Source organism: Ahaetulla prasina, chromosome 4 (genome assembly GCF_028640845.1).
Source record: "Ahaetulla prasina isolate Xishuangbanna chromosome 4, ASM2864084v1, whole genome shotgun sequence".
In the NCBI taxonomy this organism is placed as follows: domain Eukaryota; kingdom Metazoa; phylum Chordata; class Lepidosauria; order Squamata; family Colubridae; genus Ahaetulla; species Ahaetulla prasina.
Genome location: NC_080542.1, coordinates 24,215,797 through 24,243,021, shown reverse-complemented (window position 1 = coordinate 24,243,021; position 27,225 = coordinate 24,215,797). Strand labels below are relative to the sequence as shown.

General features: G+C 40.8%; 1 protein-coding gene across 6 annotated transcripts in view; it reads left to right on the top strand.

The window, feature by feature from the left end:
- CACNG7 (calcium voltage-gated channel auxiliary subunit gamma 7) overlaps positions 1-23,274 on the top strand; it is a 110,910-nt gene extending 87,636 nt beyond the window's left edge. For 5 of the 6 annotated variants that reach the window (XM_058180103.1, XM_058180104.1, XM_058180102.1 and 2 more), the window contains 3 exons: positions 4,056-4,196; positions 8,368-8,513; positions 18,764-23,274. In XM_058180103.1, the coding sequence (XP_058036086.1) occupies positions 4,056-4,196; positions 8,368-8,513; positions 18,764-19,021 (545 nt within the window). In that variant the 3' untranslated portion in view covers positions 19,022-23,274. The remainder of the gene's footprint in view (positions 1-4,055; positions 4,197-8,367; positions 8,514-18,763) is intronic. The other variant, XM_058180105.1, reaches the window with a different exon arrangement.
- Positions 23,275-27,225: the final 3,951 nt, after the last annotated feature.

Here is a 27,225-nt window from a genome sequence, read left to right as displayed (position 1 = left end):
GGTTGACTCAGCCTTCCATCCTTTATAAGGTAGGTAAAATGAGGACCCAGATTGTTGGGGGCAATAAGTTGACTTTGTATATAATATACAAATGGATGAAGACTATTGCTTAACATAGTGTAAGCCGCCCTGAGTCTTCGGAGAAGAGTGGGATATAAATGCAAATAAAAATAAAATAAAAATAAATAAAAATTTTAAAAAAGTGAGTTTTGCCCCATTTTATGACTTTTCTTGCCACATTTCTTAAGTGAATCACTGCAGTTCTTAATTTAGTTACACAGTTGTTAAGTGAATCTGGCCATGATCCTGGGACATTGCAACTGTCATAAATATGAACCAGTTCTCAAGCATCTGAATGTAAATTACATGACCATGGAGATGCTGCAATGGTCATAAGTGTGAAAAATGGTCATAATTCACTTCTTTCAGTGTCATTGTAACTTTCGAAATAAAAAGCCACGGTGGCGCAGTGATTAGAGTGCAGTACTGCAGGCTATTTCTGCTGCCTGCCAGCTGCCAGCTGCCTGCAATTTGGCGGATCAAATCTCACCAGCTCAAGGTTGACTCAGTCTTCCATCCTTCTGAGGTGGGTAAAATAAGGACCCAGATTGTTGGGGGCAATATGCTGATTCTGTAAACAACTTAGAGAGGGCTGCAAAAGCATTATGAAGCGGTATATAAGTCTAAGTGCTATTGCTATTTGAATGGTCCCTAAATGAATTGTTGGAAGTCAAGGACTACTTGTACTGGGAAATCTCCTCTTCCTCCTCCTCCTCCTCCTTCTCTTCCTCCTCCTCCCCCCCTTACTCAAAACTTTGTACAGCATTAAAAAAGTAACACTACTTCTCTTCCATACCATGATATATAAAATAAGGTGATGGGCTGCTGAGATAGGAACAAAATCTAATATATATTCTACCCCCATCTCAGCAACCTAACACATCATTTTGCTGTGTGTGTTAGAGTTATCTTTGACCAAGTGGTTTAGGATTGGATAGGATTACACAATATTTAATACTTCACATATTAACAGCAGCTCGTATAGCTTACGCGCAAAATTGGAAGAAAGAGAACCCACCAACAGAAGAAGATTTAATTACAGAAACCCTAGAATGTGCAGAGATGGAAAAACTCACAAAAGGAATCAAAGAAAAAGAGGATACAGAATATTATAAGGTCTGGTGTAGATGGTATGAATGGTTGGAAAATAGGAAAGATAATGAAAATTGAACAACAGGATAAAATCTGTGTGTAGATGAAATAAAGAAAATGTAGATGAATGTAGATGAAATAAAGGAAGGTAGATAATATAAAAGTAGAATAAGATAGAATTAAAATATGTATAAATAGTAAGAAATACTATTTCTTATCAGCTTTGAATAGCTGATAAGAAACAGTGATATGCATATAAATGGTGTATGTTTGTCTTGTGTTTTAATGTGTTCAAAATAAAAAACTTTTTATAAAAAAAAGGATTGGCTAGGATTATCCAATACTTTGATCAGGGCATAGATTGAGAAAGTTGCTATAACCGGCTCCCTAAAATTAGTACCAAAGTCACATTCAGCTCTCATTGACTACACAGCAGGACACATCCATGTCATCTCTCTCGGCAGTCGTGTAGAAGTTAGTGATTCATCGTGTTCCTCTGGGCTTCTCAGACTAGTTGGAAGTCTTAGGAATTTGGAGTGCTCTCTCGTCTACCTTGGTTAATTTGGCCTTCCCTCAAAGCTTCTTCAAACAGACAGTCCAGGTATCTTGATGATGAGGAAAGTCATTGAACACAGAACTTGAGAGACCTCTTGCATTATTAATTCAAGCATGAACATCGGTAGATAAAATTTGCCCTGCAGGGGTCAGAAAAGCTGCACTTTCCAAAATGCAATTGCTCAGAGGTGCAGGAGGTCCAAGTCACCCTATTTGATTATAAAAGGAAGTAATGAAATGTCCAGCCGCCAGCAGGGAACACTGAGCAACAGCTGTAAATTGTGAATTATGTCACCTTATTGGAAATAGTAATCCACAAATACGAAGCTTGAAGGGAATCATAGAAATAGAGTATCCCAATTTCATGTCCTAAGAAACTGTGTTTTGAGAAAACAACAACAACAAAAAACATGTTTCAGGCAGAGTAATGAAGTTAGATTGAATATGGCAGTGAATTATTAGACTGAATGGAGTGGGATCCACTTATGATTATATTTAAACAAGAGAGTGTATATAAAAAGAGTTCCACAATTAGTACAAAGACAATCAGAGGTTTATGCTGTTTTACAATATGACACATTTAGATGTCCCTTTGGGGGGGAGGGGTGCCTTTGAGTGAGTGTTGATTCCTGGCAACTGCCTATACTAGTTTCTGCAATTTTCTTGGCAAGTTATTTCAGAAGTGGTTTGTCATTGCCTCCTACTTAGCGATGAGTGAGAGTGACTAGACCAAGGTTACCCAAGTGGCTTCAGGCTTAAGACGGGGCTAGAACTCATGCCTCTTGGTTGTTTGCCTGGTGCCTTAATAAGTACCCCAAACTGGCTCTCTTCTATGTCACTGCAGAGATATATTAGTCCTGACTTTCCCTGGTTTATGTTTTGCTAATGAAAGAAACCAAAACTACACTGGCTCTCAGTTTGGCTCTCTATGCTTGTATGTGTTTCTGTGTGTGTGTGTATACATGCATATCTATCTATCTATCTATCTATCTATCTATCTATCTATCTATCTATCTATCTATCTATCATCAACAAACTAACCAACTATCTTTAAGTATCAATTATCCTGCCATCCATCCATCTATATTGATGGTTACATTCCTTTTTATGGTGCGAAATATGTATTTTTACTTGTGTGAGCTATTTTGGGCATAGATTTTAAAGATTAAATGAAATAATAAACACATTACAGCATGCTGTCTCCAAACTTAACAAACTGAATGGATGGGGATCTATAAGTCATTGCAATGTTTCGGTGGTGTAGATGATACAACATGCAAAAGATTGCTGTTTTCTATTGTAGCATATATAAATGGACCGTGTACACGACTCATGTTGTGCTCAAAATTGCAGTAAGAACAGTGCTTCAAGTTACAATAAACTTTGGGTCATTTGACTGTGATGAGATATATTTAATACTATGACCTTGTTCCATAAGAAGATGTTATGTACACCTTCATTTATTATTTAAGCTCTAGGATTGGACTTCAAATCTTTATAATATCCTTCTGAGTTCTGCTATCAAGTTTTCTAGCCTTTTTCATCATCACACCCTTCTTTTTGTAGTCATCAGTGTCACTTCTGAAACAGCTGAGATATGTTGCAGTTTTTCCAGAATAAGCATTTTACTAACCCTAGGGTGAGAGAGTGAGTTGATTCGGGTTAAGTTTTTAAAACATTTTGGCTCAGTTACTTCACTGTGACAGAATCTGACAGGGAGTTCTTATGATTCATTTGGGGTTTTCTTTCCTTACAGAGAGAACAGATTCAAATTTCAAGGGAATGAAAAGCATTCTGATTGTCCCTGACAAAATTCTGCCCCCCACCCCCATCTATTAAATGTGGGTAGGTTGGTTTTAGAAAGAAGTGTCAGATTTAAATAAGGAGGCTGCTAAACCTATTCACAGAGATGGGTCAAAAAAGTCCAGATTGAATCAGAATATTAAATAATAGAGTTGGAAGGTATCTTGGAGTTCTTCTAATCCAACCCCCTGCTCAAGTAATAGACCCTATACCATTTCAGACAAGGGGCTGTCCAGCCTCTTCTTAAAAGCCTCCAGTGATGAAGCATCCACAATTTCTGAATGCGAGCCGTTCCAGTGTTTGTTTGTTCTCACTGTTAAGGAAATTTCTTCTTAGTTCTAGGTTGCTTCTTTCCTTGATTAGTTTCCATCCATTGCTGCTAGTTATTTACCAATGAAGGTATGTTCTTAAGCCGTCTCATTTGCGAGATCCCTCTGGTCTAAGCCTTAATGTGAAATAACTCTGAGCACAAGTCTAGGGATGGACTCAAATTTAACTTTTTCCCCCCTCCTTTCTCTTTTCTCTTACTCCCTTTCTCCTGGCAGAGACCATTCGCACAGCCACCCCCTTTCCCATGGTCAGCCTCTTCCTGGTCTTCACAGCCTTTGTCATTAGCAATATTGGACATATCCGCCCACAGAGAACCATCCTGGCTTTCGTTTCAGGCATCTTCTTCATCCTTTCTGGTAAGGATTCAGAGGCTGGAGCTGTTCTACTAAGGAAGATTGAGCTGCAAGCTCTGAGCTTATTGTAATAGCAGGGGCAGTTCTGGGTTGAAGATCGAGAGTGGGAATTTACAATGTGCAAGGGGGAAGATCTAGCATAGTGTTTCCGAAGTTGAGAATTTTAAGAAGTGTGGACTTCAACTCCCAGAATTCTCCAGATAACATGGCTTTCTGGAGAATTCTGGGAATTGAAGTCCACACTTCTTAAAGAATCATAGGACTGGAAAGGACCTTGGGAGATCTTCTAGTCCAAGTCCTGGCCAAGGTAGGAGACCTTATACCATCCTGGACAAAGGGTTGTCTAATATTTTCTTGGAAACCTCCAGTGATGGAGCACCCACAGTGTCCAAAAACAACCTGTTCTATTTACCAATTTTTCCTTAGTTTCAGATTGACTCTCCTTCTGAAAAGTTTCCAGTCATCTTAAAGTTCCCAAGATTGAGAAACACAGATCTAACTTGGCAACCAAGACTTATGGACCAACTCCCAGAATTCCTTAATGAGCATGTCACGAGACTTAAAGTTGCCAAGTTTAGAGACTCCTGACCTATTGGAAATGTGCCTTTGGTTTAGAATGGGTGCCCTCAAGGAGGTCTCAACACCACAAAGCAAAACAAAAAGATTGTGTTCAATAAGTATTGTCAGATTCAAGACAGATACAAATACGGAAGTCGATAACTTACGTTTTAAATAAAAAATGAGGAGGTAAAAAAAAAAAGACAGAGACTTTAGATTCTGCCCTGGGGTCACATAAACTACTCTAAATGTTTGATTTTGAACAAAAAATTAGCATGCTAATTTGGTAAATGAATGAATAAATATCTGTGGATAGCATCCAGATTTGCCTTTCCATTAATAAAATGGAAAGTAATTAATATATATATAGTGTGTGTATTTATATAGCATATGCATATGTGTGTGCATATATGTGTATGGGTATATACTGTATATATTTTCTTCTAAGAGCAGGCATCAGAATTTCATTTTTAATGTGCTCACAGTGTGTTCACAGAAAAAAGTGACAATAAATTTTATTTTCTTAATGGAAGAGGATTAGGAAATCCTTTCCACTGATTTCACTCTATGTATGCTTCCCATGCTTCTTAAAAACAGCTCCAAGGTTCCCATAGGAGTAGGGAATATAGGGTCTGCAAGACAGAGTAGAAAATCATGCCCTGTGCCATATTAACTGAGGCCTCTAAGATTCTGCAGGTATTGCTCATTTAACAATTGCCCTGTTTAGTGACTGTTCAAAGTTATGACAGTGCTGGAAAAGTAACATGGTTGCGATGGTCACACCATCCCTGTGATCACATGATTGCCATCTATGGAGTTCACAGCTGGTTTCTGACAGGGCAGGTCAATGGCGAACCTGGCAGCAAAACAACACATTGTGGTCATGTGATGTCTCACTTAACGACTCTGGTGGAAGTGATGTCGTAAGATCACTGTGGTCACAAGATGTCTGGCTGAAATGGAACTGCAGATTCCACTAGGGAAATTCCACCAGTATTTGTGGAAATGCAAGATTTTAGAACTAAGCTCTTAGCCTCTGGAGCATGCTGGTAGGAGGAAATTTGCCATTTTTTCACTGTTATGTGAAAATTTCACAGTTCAATGATCATCCTATTTCAAGCTTTGCTGCTTTTCTTGATATAAATCTGAGTCGCGACACTGCTGTGGTTGGAAAAGATGTTGGTTCATGGGCCTTGACATCTTGTCAGAACTTGCCCCACTGGGCTGGTGGAGATGGTAGATGAAGAGATTATCTTGTATCCTTTCTTGAAGAGCTGGGTAAGCTTGGATAAGTTTGTACTTCTGACAACTGATCAGAAGAGTGCCCAAGCTTGCTTGCTTCCTCTCTGCTGCTTCACAACCCAACCAATCCACCCTTCTAGCTGTCAGCTCCTAGTTCAGGCTGATATTGAATATAAATTTAGTGCCTGTCTAGAAGAGCACAAAAGCTGTATTCAAAAGCATCCTGAACAATTGACAGGCACAGGGGTGGTGTGGGGATGTTCAATTCTTCTCTGCCACTTAGAGACCAATAGTGGTATTCACTTACCTTCGCTACCGGTTCACAAATGTGAGCGTACACGCCACCTCTGCACATGCACAGAGTGTCCGTGATGACATCTGGATGGGTGGGCGGAGCCTCCTGCTGCCGCTGCTACTGGTTCACCAGAACCATTAGAATCCCACTACTGCTAGAGATCAATAGTTATTCATGCTGAACTAAGTCTCTGGAGGGGAGAGACCCCTTTGAAAAAAACAAATTTCCCCACCACTCCAAGTAGAATTTCCTGGAAGACAGTGCCTAGAGCCCAAAACATTGGAATTAATCCAGCACCGATTAGCCAATTCTGGTGGGCACCAGTTCAGCCCTTCTTATTTCCCTGATCATATTGATTCCTCACACAAACTATTCGGCAGGAATTGCAATCGTCAGGAGGAAGAAAGGGAGAGAGAAAAGAAAATGGCTGCCATTTTCTTTTAGGATAGCTAGAACTGTTCTTTTAGGTTAGTTCTTTGAGGCTAGCTAGAACTGCAGAAAAAAGAACTGCCATCAGCCTGCCTTCTGTAGAAGACCTATCTATTGCGCGGGTCAGAAGGAGGATCGAGATTATATCTACAGACCCTTCACATCGTGGACATAAACTGTTTCAACTCTTCTCCTCAGGACAGTGCTATAGGACATTGCATGCCAAAACAACTAGAGACAGGAACAGTTTTTTCCCTTGTGCCATCACTCCACTGAGTACCTAATCCTCACAGTATTGTTTTATGTCTGAGTATATTTACCCATGTTGTATGGCTGTAGAAGTATTATTACCTTTCTCATCTTCTCTACTATCCCCTCTTATTGGTATCATATTTATGATTATTATGATTATTATTATTCTGTTGCTTTGCATGTACATTGAGAGCTTCTGTACCGGAGACAGATTCCTTGGATGTCTAATCCAGTGGTGGGTTGCTACCGGTTCGCCCCTGATCAGTCGAACTGGTAGCGGCAGCGGCGGGAGGCTCCGCCCACCCACCCCAGATGCTTCTGCACATGTGCAGAAGTGTTGCGCGAGCGCGCCCTCGCCCACTAGCGAACCGGTAGTGACGGGTTTTGAAACCCGCCCCTGGTCTTATCACACTTGTCCAAATAAAGTGTCTTATTCTTTTCATAAGTCTAGATAACATCTATGCCAGAAGCAAGAGGAAAGGGCAGGCAGAATAAGCAGCATTGCCTGTAGATGTCTGTAGAGATTCTCAATCATCCAGGTCATGGTTGTCCCACAGGTGTTTTTTTTTTCCAAAAAGCAACTGTACTTTCTTTCTTTCTTTTGCTTTTCATCCAAGAAGCTTCTTCAATTAGTACTAAGAAGCAAAAAGTTTTCAAGCAAGAAAGTCCAGTTGCCCTTTGTGGGGAGGGGAAACACCTGTGGGATATCGCCTCTAGAATTAGCTGGCACCCCTGAATATGAACCCTAAGACAATAGGACTTAAAGTGAAGCCCTGTGAAGAATGTCAGGAAACAAGGAGCGAGTTCAAATTGCACTTCTCTGATGCAGGCAGGAGTACCTCCTGACACTGCCAGGAGTAATTTTAAAACTAACTCTACAGTGCAGTGCTAGCATTGAAGAGAAAGTAGTAGAAGTCCATAAAACTGCTCCACAAAATTGTACTTAGGTCTACTGCCCTTCACTGTAATCACCATCTGAATATGTCTGCTCCATGCTGCCTTGGCCAAGAAATGAAACTGAACTTGGGGCTGTGCAGAGAACAGGAAGCGCCCTTGATTTTCAGTGGCTCTTTGGCCATTTCTTGAGGACAGCATCCAAACTACAGTTTGTGATCCAAAACAAAAGTTCTCCTCATTGAGAGGAATATAAACAATGGGGATGTGAGTGGGGAGCATTATTTACCAAGGAGAAATCTTTCCACAAAGCTAAACATGAAAGGCCTTTGGTTGACAAGGAAGAGTTGCAGAGATTGGACCACAATTCAACCCCAAATTAAGCTTCTACAAACCACCACCCTTAGACTTAACCTGGAAGTTGATAGAAGTGAGGTAACACCCCCTTTTAACCTTGTGTTTCTTCTCCCAATCCCAACCTTTGTCTTCTCTGCTCTTCTTCAGGGCTGTCCCTGGTGGTAGGCCTGGTCCTGTACATCTCCAGCATCAATGATGAAGTGATGAATCGCCCCAGTGGTTCGGAGCAGTATTTCCAGTATCGCTATGGATGGTCCTTCGCATTTGCTGCCTCTTCTTTCTTGCTGAAAGAGGTACAGAAGAGAATACAAAACCTTTCAATTTCAGCAGGCACAGCTCATTGTTAGACTTCCCATCATATTTTATTGCTGAGCTTGGTTTGGGCTCAGTGCAGTGGTGGGATTCAGCCAGTTCGCACCAGTTTGGGAGAATTGGTTGTTAACTTTCTGAGCAGTTTGGTGAACTGGTTGCTGGAAGAAAACATTAGGGAAGACAACTGGTTGTTAAATTATTTGAATCCCACCACTGGCTCAGTGGGTTGTGTGAACTATGTGTCAGGTTATTTGCCATTGTGACTTTTAATATTTTCTAAAGTCCCTCACTTTAGCTTGTCTGCATTGTACCAGCACTCTACTTGGATGATTCCACGTGTTACAAGAGAGGAAAAGGGTTTGGCTGTCAAAGTGTGATTTTAAAAACCATGGCTCACTGCAATGTGTGAATCCAGTGTGCCTCAAATAGCATTTTCCAGGCTTAGGGTCAGAGCAGAAGGAATTGCTTGCCTCCTCTACCTACCAGATGCCTGGAAAAGCCTCATGGGACGTAGCTGCCAGTAATCTCCACATTTGAACTGCAACAGGAAGGACTTCTGAACAGTGCTGGGCAGCATTTTAGAATCTGACCTACGGATTGTAAGATAAACCCCACTGTGTCTTAAGTCCCTCTCTCCTGCCACAGTCACTTTGAGGCTAACGACAGGTCCACAAGCAAGTCTTCATTTGTGTCACACTATTGCATTGTTGTTCCTCTTCTAGCTGGTAGAGCACAACATACAGACTATGTTGCCACTGGTTCATTTCAGGCAAATTCGTAGCATCCTGGACACCACAGTGGGTAGCTTGTGATGAGATGAAATGAGTTTCTGTGTACTAGGCCTCTCATCCTCGGCTTGTTGTTGTTGTTGTTGTTGTTGTTGTTATGGCCATTCCTTCCAAGAGAAGTGGTACTATGGAGTTACAGGTAATCCTAACTTATAGCCAATTGCTTAGTGACCATTTGAAGTTACAATGCACCAACCCTGGTTCTGAAGTTCCGGCAGCCACCACTGCATTTTGCACACTAAATGCACAACAGGACTGTATTTACAGACCCCCATGTTCCCATGGCCACCTTTTTCAATGTTTTTGCCAAGAACCTGGCATTTACTTCCAGTTTTCAATAAAACTAGCCCATAGGGGGAACCATTGGTTTACTTAATGATTGTGAAATTCACTTAACAATCACCACAAAAAAGGTTGGAAAATCGGGTTAATCACATGTGCCACTTTAAAACTGACATGACTTATGACTATGATGGGTAGACTCCTTTTAACATGTACAAACCTGTATTTTTCCTTAATCTTGTAAATTGATTGCTCAATTTTCCTCAGAGAAAGAATAATACCTTTAAATGCTGAGCCTGACAAGTGCAGGGAGAAATGGATACAGAGTAATTTTTAAAAGTGCAGCCAGACTGTTTTTTTATTATTTTATTTATTGATTTAAGGAACTTATATGGCTGCCTATCTCACATAGCAATCCGAAATGGCTTATAACGAACAATACAGATAGTCCTTGTCTTATGGCCACAATTGAGCCCCAAATTTCTGTTGCTAAGTGACACAGCTGTTAAGTGAGTTTGCCCGGTTTTATGATTTTTCTTGCCATAGTTGTTAAGCGATTCACTGCAGTTTTAAGTTAGTAACATTTAACCCTTATGTCAATTTGGCTTCTTTATTGACTTCCCTTGTCAGAAGTTCACAGAAGGTGATCAAATGATCCTGGGACATTTCAATCGTCATAAATATGAACCAATTGCCAAGCATCTGAATTTTGATCACGTGATCATAGGGATGCTGCAATGGTCATGTCATTGTTTTCCAGTGCCATTGTAACTTTGAACGGTCACTAAATGAATGGTTGTAAGTCGAAAACTACCTGTAAAAGCAATAAAGTAAAACAAAGCAGACATTAGCCCAATGTTTGGAATAACAGAACAATAGAGTTAGAAGGGACCTTGGAGGTCTTCTAATCTAACCCCTTGCTCAAGCAAGAGACCTTTTACCATTGGTTGTAGACAAATGGTTGTCCAGGCTCTTCATAAAAACTTCCAGTATTGGAGCACCTACAACTTCTGGAGACAAGCTGTTCCACTGATTAATTATTCTTACTGTCAGTAAATTTCTCCTTAGTTCCAGGTTGCTTCTCTCCTTGATTTGATTCCATCCATTGCTTCATGTCCTGCCTTCAGGTTCTTTTTTTGTTTTTTGTTTTGTTTACATTTATACCCCGCCCTTCTCCGAAGACTCAGGGCGGCTTACAGTGTATAAGGCAATAGTCTCTATTTGTATATTTTTACAAAGTCAACTTATTGCCCCCCCAACAATCTGGGTCCTCATTTTACCTACCTTATAAAGGATGGAAGGCTGAGTCAACCTTGGGCCGGGCTTGAACCTGCAGTAATTGCAGGCTTTGTGTTCTTAATAACAGGCTGTACCAGCCTGAGCTATCCGGCCCCTAATGGAGAATAGATTGACCCCCATCTTCTTTGTGGCAGCCCCTTAACTATTGGAAAAGAGCCAGGTCTTCTCATAGGGATTTCTTGAATTATAGATGGGAGAGTATTCCAAAAATCTGGGGCAGATATAGGGAAGGTGCACCTTTGAGGTTCCGTCAAATTGACAGCATCTAAGGGAAGGGAACTGGAGTGTGTCCACCCTGTTTAACCTAGTGGGACAGGCAGATACTTGCAGGAAGAAGTGGTTCAGTGCTACATAGAGCTTTATAGGTGATAAACAGCACCTTGAATTGCACCTAAACAATTGCAATGGTTACAATTGCACCACAACTTGTAACCAACGCAGCTCACACAGCAATACTCAAATTACAACCATTCATTTAGACATGAAGTTACACCAGCATTGAAACAGTTACTTATGACCAATCCTTATATTTAAGACCATTGCAACATCCTCATGGTCACATTATCAACAGGACTACCTATAGCGTAACATGGGTGAACTGCAGGGTATCCAGAAGTATACACATCACTGCATTATGGGCTAGTTGCAGCTTCCAGATAGTCTTCAAAGGTAGCCCCATGTGGAGCACAATGCAGGAATTGAATGAAGTGACTTAAAGCATGAATAAAAAGATGCGGTGGCTCAGTGGCTAAGACACTGCGCTTGTCGACTGAAAGGTCAGCAGTTCAGCAGTTCAGCAGTTCAAATCCCTAGTGCTGCGTAACAGGGTGAGCTCCTGTTATTTGTCCCAGCTTCTGCCAACCTAGCAGTTCAAAAGCACGTAAAAAATGCGAGTAGAAAAATAGGGATCACCTTTGGTGGGAAGGTAACAGTGTTCTGTGCATCTTTGGCATTGAGTCATGCTGGCCACATGACCAAGGAGACATCTTAAGAGAGTGCTGGCTCTTCGGCTTTGAAACAGAGATGAGCATCACCCCCTAGAGTCAGGAACGACTACCACATATGTGCGAAGGGAACCTTTATCTTTAAGGCATGAATGACAGCGAGGAAGGAAATGAAGAAATATATTTCAAAAAGGCATAGGTCTGAGAATGGGAATCTCTGGTGGTTGCAATAATTTAGATGTTTTAAGAAAAGAAATAGGGGGATTTTCACCACTGATTGATTTGATTCTGAGTAACTTGATATGATATCTTCAATTTCTGTTATTGGTGAGAAAAGCTATCAAATTTCATACCACAAAATATCTCAGTTTTTGCCTATCCCAGTTATTCCTGTTCAAATCAAAGCAAATAAAAAGAAGAAAAACTATGTTTTGGGCATCCAAATATATTGACATCACCTGGATATTCCTTCAAACTGTATAAACTTAGAACATTAAAATGTTCATCTAGAAACAGCACTTACCTTGAAAATTATATTAGCAAGATTTATTTTAAAAAAATGTTTAGCACAAAATGAGGACAATATTACAGCTTTACTTTTAAGGATGGTCTCAGAGAATGAATCCTTTTGTCCCCTACTGGTTAAATACAGTTAATCCTTGACTTATGAACTCAAAATTTCTGTTGCCAAGTGAGATGGTTGTTAAGTTAATTTTGCCCCATTTTACGACCTCTCTTGCCACAGTTGTTAAGTGAATCATTGCAGTTGTTAGTAACACGGTTGTTACGTGAATCTGACTTTCCCATTGATTATGCTTGTCAGAAGGTCGCAAAAGGGGATAACATGTCCTTGGAACATTGCAACTGTCATAAATATGAGTCAATTGCCAAGCTTCTGAATCTTGTTCACTTGACCATGGGGCTGCCACAACAGTTGTAAGTGTGAAAACCAGTCATAAGTCACTTTTTATGTGCTATTGTAACTTTGAACGGTCATTAAATGAGCTGTTGTAAGTTAAGGACTGCCTATACGAATCTTGGGTTTTTGCATTGATGTTTATGGGCAGCAGGATGTTTAAAATGTGAATACCTTTGCAGAAAATAACATGGTCCTTTATGTCCCAATTTCTGTGCCCCCTTGTTTTTCTTTTTCAGAAGAAAAGTTATACAGCTAGTCCTCCACTTATGACTAGTCATATAGTGATTTTTCACAGTTACAATGGACCTGCTGAGTTGGGGGTACTTATGATCTTGTTCTGAAGTTCCAACAGCTGCCCATCCGCCTGTGATCCCGTGAATGCGTGTTGGGTACTCAACCACCGGCCCACATTCATGGCCATTCATAACCTCCTATGGTGACGTGACCATGTTTTGTAATGTCTGCCAAAAACTGGCACATACTTTTGGCTTCAGCAAAACTGGCCCATAGAAAACCATTGGTTCGATTAACAACTGCAGTGCTCACTTAACGACTGCTGCAGAAAAGGTCATAACATCGGGCTGGTCATGTGGGTAACCCATTTTACGGCCGTTGTGACTTACAACCATGATGGGCAGACTCCATTACAGTCTTAAACTGAGGACCTCTTGTAATCCTCTACAGAGACAGGCAATCCAAAAACGAGTGTCCCAAAGGTGCTTTTTCAGGAGGCAACTGGACTTTCTTGTTTTTTATTTGAAGATGTTTCACTTCACATCCAAGAAGCTTCTTCAGCTCTGACTGGGTGGTAGGGAATGGAAGGATTTATATTCCTTGCAGATAGCTGGTCATTTGATGAACCATCAGCACCTCTCAGGTGACTCTGAGGATACTGATAAACTTCCAAGTGCTTCAATGATCCTCTAAAAGGATGCAAATGACCAGCTGTCTGCAAGGAGTATAAATCCTTCCATTCCCCACCATCCGGTCAGAGCTGAAGAAGCTTCTTGGATAAGAAGCAAAACGTCTTCAAAGAAAAACCAAGAAAGTACGCTTGCCTTCTGAAAAAGCACCTTTGGGACAACCATGACCTGCATGACTGAGAATCTTTATAGACCCAAAAATGAGTGCCATGTTGACATCTGTTTGTTTGTTTTATTGTATTGATTTTTCAAGACTCCGTGCTTTTTCTCCCATAGAACAAGTTAAGCTGATTGCTTGGAATACCATTTTTTTGCCTTTCAAGGGGGTTGGAAAAGTCAGTGTTGTCTTCACAAGAACACACAAGGCTGGCTCTAGGCTTAAAGGAATCTTCTGCATTGACACCCTCTTCTGTAATCTCTCTTCTTAATGCCACTTTATGTCTTCTAGAGGCTGCCTGTGCAGGACAAATTCTGTTCATCTCAGTGAAATCATATTCTGACAATTTTCCACTTTGGGCAAACAATGTCCTTATCTTGTCCCCACCCATTAAGTCATTGCTAGCTGTACCCATCTAACAGTAGTTTCCCTCTTGTTCCAAAAGCATCCAGCAACAGTACCTTTAAGGCATACAAGACAAGCCATGACCCATTGGGTCGTTATCCTTTCAAAGATATTTCCTTACCTAACCAGAGAAACAGAAGGACCACAGGCAGACAAAATAGTAAAGGGAGCAGGAATGGCCTCTGACTTCCCCAGTGGGCTTCCATGTGGGAAAGTGGCCGGGAGCATTGGAAATAATGATCGCACAATTTCTTTTTCTACATTCACTTTCCCTTCCCCGTTTTTCCCTCTGCACTTTTTAAATCTTCATTTTGAATGCATTTCTTTATTTTGCCATTGCATCATATAATCTTTAATAAAATTATTTGGGAGGGGATGGGAAACCATGATCATGTGGTCACAACTAAGTGCAGCGATGCCGTGGCAGATTTAACTCTGTGAATGCATATTCTAGACAAAGACAATAACCGAATAACAGAGTTGGAAGGGACCTTGGAGGTCTTCTAGTCTAACCCCTTGCTCAGGCAGAAATCATATACCAATGTTGGTGAACCTTTTCAGCACAGAGTGCCAAAACAGGAGCGGACGCGTGGGGGGTGGAGCACTAGAACCGGAAGAGCAACTCCCCAGTGCGCACACACAGTTCTCCAGTGCTCATGTGCGTGTCAGGAACCTGAGCTTCCAGTTTCTGGCATGCGCACCAGGGAGCTGCTCTTCCAGTTTCCCATGCTCCTGCACACAAAGACCCGCTGCCCAGTGGACATGTGCACCCCAGAACCCAGAAGAGCAACGGGTGATGGCTGGCGTGCCTGGAGAGATGGGTCTGCGTGCCACCTTCAGCACACGTGCCATAGGTTCACCATCACGGCCCTACACCATTTCAGACAAATGGTTGTCCAATCTCTTAAAAATTTCCAGTGTTGGAGAATTCACAACTTCTGGAGGCAAGTCATTCCACTGATTAATTGTTCTAACTGTCAGGAAATTTCTCCTTAGTTCTAAGTTGCTTTTCTCCTTGATTAGTTTCCACCCATTGCTTCTTGTTCTGCCCTCAGGTGCTTTGGAGAATAGCTTAACTCCCTCTTCTTTGTGGCAACTCTGAGATATTGGAACACTGCTATCATGTCTCCCTTAGTCCTTTTTTTTCATTAAACTAGACATACCCAGTTCCTGCAACTGTTCTTTATATCTTTTAGACTCCAGTTTTCTAACTAGTGTGAAGATCTTTGAAATTTTAATTATATGGGAATAATGGGTCTTGGATTTTGTATTTAAGTTAGCAGATTTGGGGGTACCCAGATTCAAAAATATTTGCGCAATGATTCATCGTTCAGGCTAATTGAAGGTTACAGACAAACAGACAGGAGAATTTTAACAGTGTATAGGGAGCCCTTAACTTATGACCATAATTAAGTTCAAAATTTCTGTTGCTAGGCGAGACAGATGTTAAGTAAGTTCCCCTCCCCAATTTTATGGCATTTCTTGCCACAATTAAGTTAGTAACATGGTTGTTTAGTGAATCTGATTTTACCATTAACTTTGCTTGTCAAAAGGTCACAAGAGGTGATCACATGACCCAGGGACACTGCAACCGTCATAAACATGAGCCAGTTGCCAAGCATCTGAATTTTGAACATGTGACTACGGGGATCCTGCAATGGTTGTATATGTGAAAAATGGTCATAAGTCACTTTTTTCAGTGCTGTCGTAACTTTGAATGATCACTAAATGAATTATTATAAGTGAAGAGCTACCTGTAAAGATAACATCTGTTCACTACCCATTACCTTGAAGGCAGAACCTGCCTACCTGTTTTGGGGATGATCATAGATATGTTTTGCTAACATTGTGGATCCTACTTGTTCACTCTAGTCCCAACAGTGTCCATATCTGTCCCTCTTTTCACACATCACCTCCAACCCTCCTTCCCCCTGTACATACACACACACACACACACACACACACACACACACACACACACACACTTATTCTTTCTGACACCAGAGTATTTCCAGGATTCAAACAAGATAGAAGAGAGGACAGCAGAACCCCACAATTTCATTTCAGGGAGAAGAAAAATTGTTTTTCACTATTTTTAACAGTATTCTAAAACAGGGGTCTCCAACCTTGGCAACTTTAAGACTTGTGGAACTCTGGGAATTGAAGTCCACAAGTCTTAAAGTTGCCAAGGTTGGAGACCCCTGTTCTAAAAGATACATTTACCATCAGAGGCAACACTTCTGCTTCTTTTCTATACAATGTCCAATAATGAAGAATGCTGAACTGGTCTTTGTTGCTTCTTTGCCAGTTTCCTTCAACCAATCTGTTTTAATCACTTTCTTAATGTCCCCCACACACACACACACAACATCCTACTCAGAGAGTAATTCCTTAGGAACGAACCACCATCAGTTCTGCTTGACAGGATCTAGTGATTTGCACAATCATGGCATTTTCCTCTCTGGGGCTCTTTCTGCTTGTTGTCTTCCCATGTGGTTCTTTATTTCATACTAACTTGAGAGATCAGCAATGGAGGGGGAGGGGGGGGAGGAGGAGAAGACGCAACCTAGAGCTACCAATGAGAGTCCAATAAGGTTGACCAGATTAAGAAACAAACACAAGGTAGATTGAAAACTAATTTTATTAGAACTATAATAATAGGATCTTGCAAGTCTCAGTGTGCTTCTCTGAGTATCATCATCATCATCATCATCTTTATTTATTAAACATGAAACTCAGTCAACTGAACATTCAAAAACGCATCACAAATACCATTGACTGGTGCTAATGGTTGATACGGGTTGCTGCCAGTATCCTAGGTATCAACCAAGTACCTTCTTAAGATGTACGATGTTCCAAGTAGTACAGTTTTTTGCAGTTCTGCTGGTGGATATTGCAATTTGTTGATGTATCTTATAAAATTCTTGGACATGGTACCAAGTGCCCCAATGACAATGGGTACCACTGTAACATGTTTCATCCATAGCCGTGTAGTTTTGATAGCCAGGTCATGATATTTCATGATTTTTTCCAGTTCTTTTTCTTTAAATCTGGCATCACCTGGTACCGTGATGTCAATAAATTGTACATTTTGGTTTTCAACAACTGTGATATCTGATGTGTTGTGTTCCAAATGACGATCTGTCGGTATTCGAAAGTCCACAAGATCTTCACCTTTTCATTTTCTATAATTTTTTCCACTTTATGTTCCCATGACTTTTTGGATGTTGTTGTTGTTGTTGTTGTTGTTATTATTATTTGGTCATACTGTCAATCAGATATTCAGATTGGGATTGCATTTTTATCCACATACCCAGAGCTTCCCAAGGACCTGTGAGAGGCAGACAACCATTCATTTAGTGGCTGTTTGAACTTACAGCAGCACTGGAAAAAGTGACTTATGACCAGTCCTCACACTTACAACCATGATAGCATCCCCACAGTCGCAGGATCAGAATTGAGGTACCTGGCAACCAGCATGGATTTATGATGGTTTCAGCATTCTAAGGTCACATGATCACCATTTGCGGCCCTCCCAGCCAGCTCCCAACAAGCAAAGCCAATTGGGGAAGCCAAATTTACTTAACAACCATGTGATTCACTTAACAACTACAGTGATTCACTTAACAACGGTGGCAAAAAAAGATCATGAAATAGGTGTGGCAGCCCAGTTATGGTTGTAAGTCAAGGACTATCTGTACATAGAAAATTATACACAAATATAACATGTTATCTACCCATAGAATCTACGGTTCACAACACAGATAGTCCTTGACTTATGAAACAATTCATTTAGTGGGAGTTCGAAGCTACAGTGGCAGTGATTTATGAACGTTTCACCTTTACAACTATTGCAGCAACCCCATGATCACGTGATCAAAATTTGGATGTTGGCAGCTGGCATTTTATACTTTAAATTGATTTATGGGTTTTTAAATTTTTTAGTAAATTTTAGAGGGAATATTTTTATCTATAAGTAGCCAAATTAAATAGGTTTTTTAAGGGTTGTTTTTAGTTTTGTATTGTTGTTTTCTTTCTGTATTTTATTTGTGGCTGTACACCGCCCTGAGTCCTTCAGGAGAAGGGCGGTTTATAAATAAAAATATTATTGTTGTTGTTGTTGTTGTTGTTGTTGTTATTATTATTATTAGGTTTGCAGTATCCCAGGGTCATGTGATCTCCTTTTGCAACCTTCTGGCAACCAAAATGAATGCGGAAGCCAGATTCATTTAACAACCGTGGCAAGACAGGTAGTAAAAGAAAAAGTTGTGAGGAATTCGCGTAATAGCTGTCTCAATTAGCAACAGAAATTTTGGACTCAATTGTGATCGTAAGGAGTACTTGTGCAATCAAAACTATTTGTCATTGCATTTTATTCCACCTAATAGCTCTCCCATCTGGAAGGTGTTCTATTCAGAGTTACTAATATTGGTGGTGCCTCTCTTGTATTGTGTCTTTCACAATGGCTAACTGTTGTCCTAATCTCAACCCTCCCTTCTGTCACTGCTCTGCAGGGTGCAGGTGTGATGTCCGTCTACCTCTTCACCAAACGTTACGCCGAAGAGGAAATGTATCGCCCGCACCCGGCCTTCTACCGTCCTCGCTTGAGCGACTGTTCTGACTACTCGGGCCAGTTCTTGCACCCTGAAGTGTGGCACCGTGGGCGCAGCCCCTCTGACATCTCCAGTGATGTCTCCATCCAGATGACTCAGAACTACCCACCAGCCATCAAGTATCCCGAACATATGCACATATCAACATCACCTTGCTAGACCTGCCATAGAACATGGTGGACAAGGAGCCTGGCCTTTGCTTGTAGACTACATTGTCCAATCCCCCCCCCCAGCTCCCTGTGAGGCTCCCTACTGATGGGGACCTCTTTCCTTCTTTGAAGACCTACCTGCTTTGCTATAAATGCCATCTCTCTCTCTCTCTCTCTCCCTCCCTCCTTCTCTCTCTCTCTCTTTTTCCCTTTCTCCCACTTTCTTCTTCTCCAGCTAGTGGGAGTCTTCCAAGCCACCTATGGAATTGCTGATGCTCATGTTGGAAAACTGTTCTCATTTCTGGATTCTTCCAGGAAGCTCCGCCATCCAATGAAAAATTCTTCCCCACTCTTTCCTACCTTCCTGATCTTCCACAGACCAGTGGAAGAAGCGGCACGAAGGAACACGTTTTCTACTTCTGCAATGCTGCCTCAAACGTTTTCTCCTTTCACTCAGAGAGTTGGAATCACTATCAAGAAACAGCTCACCAAGCATGCTTCCCTCAACCTTTTCACCCAAATATTTGACAAAAATGGGGTTGTGAAACCATCTCTGCTTTTCAGATCTCGAGAGGAAGAATTACCAAATGCTGGGGTTTTTTTTAATCAATTCCCGATCGGAGAGGTTCAGTCAGTGCCCCCATCTTATCAAACAGCACCTAATTGCTTTATTCTTACTGGTGCTGTATTTAGTTTCCTGACATCAAATGGCATCTTATTTTATTTTCCTCCATGCGAGGAAAACCTCATTTCTCCAGCTTTATCCATCAGCAAACAGTAAATCTTTCCATGAGTTAGTAAGAAATGACAGGTAATATATATAGGGATACCATATTGGTTTGACTAAGAATGGCCTGGTCCAATGAAGTATCTTGCTATTTTTCTTTCCATTACAGGTAGTCCTTGACTTACGACCACAACTGAGACCAGAATTTCCTTGCTAAGCAAGTGGTTGTTAAGTGAGTCAGCCTGATTTTATGGCTTTTTTTTTTTTGGCCATGTTTGTTAAATGAATCATTCTAGTGAATCACATAGTCCTTACGTGACTCTTGTCTTTCACTATGAACTTTGATTGTTGGAAGCTGGCTGGGAAAGTCGCAAATGGCGATCACATGACCCTGGGATGCTGCAACGGTCATAAATAAAAGCCAATCACCAACCGCTCGGATTTTGATCATGTGACCATGGAGTGGCTGCAAAAGTTGTAAGAGTAAGGACTGGCCACAAGTCACCTTTTCCAGTGCTTGTTGTAACTTCAAGCAGTGGCTAAATGAAGGGTTACAAGGCAAGGACTAACTGTATTCTGGAATGAAGCCAAGTTCTGAGATAGTTGCTAGACTGATTTAGCAATTTCTCTAAATTTTTTCCCCCCAATATTTTTTAACTACAAATGAATTGTAGTTAGAAGCAACCCAAGTAATTTTCTGTATCCTAACTTCAGTTCTTGCTCCCTCGTTCTCATCTTCTAGATGGGGGTGTCCAACTTGGCAACTTTAAGACCCGTATACTTCAACTCCCAGAATTCTGGAAGTTGAAGTCCGTAGGTATTAAAGTTGCAAAGGTTGGATATCCCTATTCTAGATTCTGTCAACCAATAACTAGGCCACTTTTTTATACAGATACAACCGGCCCATTTTGGCAAGTTTTTGATATTGCTTCCAAGCCTGTTCTTGAAACCTCTGAAATAACAAGGCATCATCGCAGCAGGCTAATAGATGGATCATATCACGGATATATTTTTTCTGCAATCTCTGTTCTGTCATTGAAGGAAGTAACCTAGCTAACGTCTAAAACTGCTCCAAAACTTTTCATGTCATTTGCCTTCTTTCTGATTCAACTTCCTGGCTCTTTCTCCATTTTTATTTTCTTCAGTATTATGAAGAACTGACTCTACAGGTTGTTCTTCGAGAGATCTTTTTGAAGAGACATTTTCATTTGGAACCCATCAATAAGAACAAAAATACTTCATTATAAAGGGGTGAGGAACTAACAGTGTCTTCCAGCCATCAATGCCTCAAATGCCACCTTCATCTTAAGCGACCTGGCCGTAGTTGGCCACAAATCGAAGTTCCTTACAATGCAAGACTCTCCTCAGTCATGGTTCCTTCCATCTTGATGCCACGTATGGCCAGTGAGGTGAAAAACACATTTTTAAAAAAAGAATCACAAAGAGAGAAAAACCCACACTCCTAAAGAAAGAATTTAGTATTCAGCTTCCTTTTTATTTCAGACATTATTCACTTTTGGTTTGTTCAATTTACTTACTGCTTTACTGCTTTCTCCATTTTAGTTTCTTCTTAACATTATTTATATATTCAGGGCATCTGCTCCTTCGCTCTTAATTTTTATTTAACCACATTTTCATCTTCCTTCCTTTTAATTAACTTCAATTTTCAATTTCTTACAGATTTTATTGCTGGTGCAGGCATCTAGAAGCATTCCAGATGCTCAGTGGGTTTTTTTAAAAACATGTTTTCCTTTCCCTGATCATTGTTTTAATATATATCCATTATCATTTTTTTTTAAAAACCACACCTTTCCCTGTTCCTCCTTTCTCTCTGTTATCCAGCTACTCCTTTCTAGCTCCTGTGTATTCAGTGTTGAGCCAAGAAGAACCAAGTATTGAAAAGTACAATGAAATTTGGAAGAAAATGCCATGATAAGCAAGCACACCAATATAATTGCTGGATAAAAAAAGAAGGGGCAGAAAAATAGACTGCATTTGGTGGAAAAATGAAGCAGTAAACAGTAAACGAAAAGGATGTGAGGAATCTTGCAAGGTCTAAAGGGGTTATTTTTGTGGAAATATAGAGTGCTTTTGATGGAAATGAAATGCAGGTAGTCCTCAAATTATAACCACATGGAGCCCAAAATTTCTGATGCAAAGCAAGACAGTTAAGTCTTCCCCATTTTACAACCTTTTTTGCGACAGTTATTAAGTTGCAGTTGTTAACACCACGGTTGTTAAGTGAATCTGGGTTCCCCATTGATTTTGCTTGTCAGAAGGTCGCAAAAGGGATTTTGGGGATGTCTTTATGACTGCAACTGTCTAAATACATGCCAATTGCTAAGCATTCAAACTCTATAATGGTCGTAAGTGTGAAAAATGGTTATAAGCCACTTTTTTCAGTGCCATTGTAATTGTGCCGTTCAAATGTCACTAAACAAATGGTTGTAAGTCGAGGACTACCCTTACATCTTGTGTAAGACAAGAGGACTGCATTTTTCCTTAGTGAACTTTTTTCCCCCACCAGCCTATTTTTCTGGTCCATCGTACAAGCAAGGGCTGTGGGGGGTGGATGCTGCATTTTCTTTATGAGGAATGAGAAAGGACCATGGCCTTATTGGATTAAGTGGCTCATCCAGACCTACCTTGCAAGAGGGAGATCAATGTTTCTCAACCTTGGCAACTTTAAGAAATGTGAACGTCAATACCCAGAATTCCCCAGCTGGCTGAGGGATTCTGGGAGTCGAAGTCCACATATTTTAAACTTGTGAAGGTTGAGAAATGCTGGATCAGATGTTTTAATGGAAATGGAGATCATTCCCGAATACAGAATTTTCCCTTATATTTTCAACGCATCTTCCTTGGGAGAAGCGAAGACGATCCTGCTCCTTTTTTTTAACCAGTTCTAAGCGATGGTGATGAGCTGCATTAGAAGGCCGTTGAGGAAACGAAGGAGCCATTGCGCGCAGACACCGTAGAAGTAGGAATCACAAGGATTTGTGAAGGATAAAGAACTTCGGATCCCTCTGAATGGCTTTGAAAGGGAGAGGAAGAAAAAAAAATGCTGACTCAGATCTGGCACACAAAGAGCCTTCTGAATCTCCCCCCCTCCCTTCCTCCCCCTCCCCCGGCATGTCTCCTGCTGCTGCTGTGTCAGCATCAACTGCAGCTCAGTTCACCTTCAGGTACTGCGCTGGAGATCACAATCCAGCACAAGATCTATTTCGCGCACGTGCTTTTTCCTTGTCCTCGCTCAGGGGCATCTCCCCAGGTGTTTTATTTGCCATTTACTTCTTCATCCCGGCTCATTCAAAGCAAAGGAAGAGTTGCTAAACTTGCTCTGTTGCAAAAGGGTGTACCTGGCTCAAATAAGTCTTCCTCTTCTTTGCATTTTTTTTTTAATATAAAAACAAAATGAACTATGTCCTCTCATGATGCTTCCCGCAACAATCCTGTGAAGTAGGCTGGGCAGAGAGAAAGCGATCGACCCGAAGTCAACCACCGAATTTTCATGGCTGTATATAGTGACACTATAATAAGACATTCTAATCTTAGGGTGGGATTGGGTGGGAGAATGGGACTGTGGAATGAATTACGGAAACATCTGCCCTCTAGGAGGCGCTGTGAATGAATGGGATCATACAAATTACTCTTTGCCCTGAATTAAGTTTCTAGTCCTTTTGATCTCCTAGCTCTAAGAAAACATTACTGTGGCAGATATATAGTAATATTGACTTCTGCTTCCTATTTAAAGGCTGCCTTTTCAGATGAAGGACCACGGCATAGATAAGAGGAGCAAGCCACTGTAAATCCTGCATGGCAAAGTCTGAAGGCCTAGCTTTGTTCTTTGGTGTGTTCTCCAGATTTTGTGTGGATTCGGTCAGGATCATTTCTCCTAGGTAGACCCATCCTGTTCCTATTTATCTTGGACACGGTCCATAAGCCAGTCCACACAACCACCAGGAGCGCAAAGTGTTCTTTCACAACTGAGAAGAAATAATCTATAATGCTCCAGAGGTCCACAAGATTATCTCTTGATTGGTAAGCAATTAGATGAGAGGGAAGACAAGATATCAAATTTTCCGAATTGTTTTCCATCTCCTGGAAAACTTATCTTTATCTAGGGCCAGTAGTTTTACTTTTGAAACACAACATCTGGCCTCAGTGAAGCTTTGATTTGACAACTAGGAAAATCCTGAAGATGGGGAAAAAATTCATAGAAACTGTAAGGCTGGGCTGCAGCCCACTACCGGGCCGTGGCAAGTGATGGATGAGTGTGTGTGTGCATGCAGCTTTATTTGCACACATGGTGGTCAAATTGTGTGCAAAGCTCCATTTGCAGAAGTGGCACATGTGTACCCACCACTTGGGTGGAGTTGTGTGCACTCTTGTGGGTGCTTGTTGCTTGCACGGGATGGAACCACCACCGCCGCTGTTCCTCCAAGCCCGAAAGGTTGGGAACCACTTGCCATAGAGAATCTGTAGATGTAAGAACTTTCCAGCGACATGTTAGCAAGTAATCAAATGCAGAGTAACATTGCTATGGGATTAAAGTGGTTTTACCACTCAGTCCTATGCATATTTACTCAGACATTACTCAGTTATAGAAAGCTAAAAAGAATTTCTTGTTCTTAAATAGGTCTTAAGTGAATTTAGTCACAGATATCTAAAGCCCAGTGAACTTGCTGAGATCCTATGACAGCATATTCAATCATGCATTTTCAAAAAACAAACTCTTCTAAATAAATAAGCATATTTCTTTATTTTATATTTTTTTAACAGATGCCCATGAAAAGATTCATTAATGTCATCCTATTTATTCAGGATTGCAGCCTCATTTATGATAAGGAATTTGGGGGGGGGGCTTATTCCTTGTATCTCCTTAAAAATGATTAAAGACTCAGAATATTCAAGTTAAAAAAAAAGAGCAATGTTTATACAACCAGACCAATTTCAAAATATATGTAACAGCCATAAATGGCTGGATGACAGACAAGAGCTTTGAATGCAGGATTATGTTTTTAATAAGGAAGAAAAAAGTATCATTCTGATTGTTCACACAGAAATAAATCCCACTATAGTGGGTGGCTGTTTGCTGTAGTAATAGGTGTGTAAAATTTTGCAGCTTTGTATATGCTTGCTGACACATGGAAGATTAAGGTATACAGGCTGTGAATGAAAATTCACGCCTGCAAGCAAGTGCAAAGACGGTGTGAAAAATAAAAGAGTGCCCACTGTTTTCTTCCCACATTTTTTTAACTGGTAGTTTGTGGGAAGGTCATTCTTTTGTATCCTGTGGCTGATGTGCAAGAGGCAAGTTTCCAGTTGATTCCTGGCTCTGAGATACAGCAACAAAATAAAAAAAAAATCAACATTGCCATCTTTGCTGCCATGAATCTCTTCAAGAGATGGGTCCAAGCACATTCAATTAGGGCAGTGTTTACTTTCCCACACTTCTGTCGCATTCCAGCCCCTAAACCACCCCTAAACCAGGAGCCCTCCATAGCACCATTTCCAATTAATATGTCGAATTAAAAGGCATAAGTTTTCAGGAGCTTCTGATCATTTTGCTACCAGCGACTAAGCACGGCTCTCCTCCTACAGGGTCTGTGCAAAATTCAGGGATTGCTGAAACAGCTTAAAAGAGGGATGCATCGTAAGCGAAAGCTTTTTGCAGTTCAGGATATAAAGCATGGAATAATAAGGGAAATAACAAGAAACAGTAGGAAGGAAACCGGGGTCATTAAACAAAGTGACTGTGCAATATAAGTGTTCAAGTCCTTTATATTGTGCATTCTGACTCAGGAATAAACCTTTGGATTATTCAGGATTCAGATGGCCTGAACTGGACACCTGCCTCTGTTGTGTTTGAACAGTTTGCTGATTCACCTCTGAAGGAGGGGTGAAGAAATGTTGTTTATTAGTGATGTGTGGTCTTGGATCATTGCTTCACATGGGCTCAATGCCTTAGCAGCCACCAAGGGGCACTTAACTCTGGGTTTACAGGAGGCAGGCACAAAACTAGCAATCCAGATTTCAGCTGTGTATTGTTATGCTACTGTACCCCAGCTGAACACTAGATGGCACCCAAGAGGTAATATTTTATATCTTTGCTGCTGCATCTAGAGGTCATCTAGGGTTTTGCAGTCTAGATAAGGCAATGTATGACTCTGTGATCCCATTTTTGTGGCTAGTTTAAATTTCAGCCTGCTATTTGAATCCAGAAATTAGAACATTTCTATGTACCGTGGCAGCACAGTCTGAGTATATACGAATCAAGAAAGGACAATTACTCTTCTTCATCCATGTTCCTAACCATTAGTTTTCTGAGGAAGGACATATAGAACATACAGAGGAAAGGGAAAACTTCAAATAAATATGGCAGCCTGATTTCTGAGACGCTTTCCATAACTTTAAGAAGGTTAACTCTACAGCGTTGGGGAAAACATCTGGTGAGAATTCCTCCTGAATGTAACTTTGAAAGGTGCAAGTGTCTTTTGAGAACCTCAGTTTGCTAACTCTGCATTCATGGTTTCCTGCAGAAAAGAGCTGAAAGCAGCAAGAGGAAAGCTTTTGTTTTTACTGTGCTTGGAAAGAGCAGGGCTCCTGTGCCTTTACAGATGAATGAAAATCAAATAATTGAGTCTTTCACTAATCCTGCGTCTCATGTCTGGGAAAGATGCACCTGTTCAGCTTCCATCCAATCTAGAACTGCTAAGACACAGAAATTCTGCAAGAGGAATAAAGATGGTGGCTCTGTCTCATGGATTTTGGCATGGGGAGAAATAACACATTTGTCAAGACTTGGGTTCCACATGCATGGAGCTAAATATTTTACATAATAAAAAAGACTTTCAAGGGCTAAAAGCCATCTTGTACATTTACATGGATGAAAGAGAGGAGGAATTGGGGGTGTTGTCAGCACCGAGGTTAGAAGGACGGCTTGGGGGGTGAGGGAAACGTATATGATCAAGCCATATACTTCCCTAAAGTAAAATATTGCTATTCATAGCAGTTTGATCACATTATGGAAGAAACAGAAATGTTCTGCTTTGTGCAACACATACACATACACACACATCTTGGTACCAGCCCAGCATTTTATTCTCTATTAATAGTAAAGTTAAACAGAATGAAATTTCAAATATAAAGCAAATAGGGAGCTGCTATTGTGAGAAAAATGGGATCTGCAACAAACGAGGCAGAGCCACAGTGCTGGTTTTCGAGAGACACTGGTGTTATTTTCTTAGTCTGCATCCTAGATTTTTGGATCGAATGGGGTAGGGGGCAAGGGGATTCTAAGGGGAGGGGTTTAATGAACAAAAGAATCTGGGTTTTTTAAATAATTACAAGGAAATTGTTATTAATTACTATGATTATTATTAATACAGTGTCCCAACCCCATCTCCCTCCTTGCAATGAGGAGGGATTGGGACAACAAAATATTATTTACTCTGTATTATACTGTAAATACAACTTCAATAAAC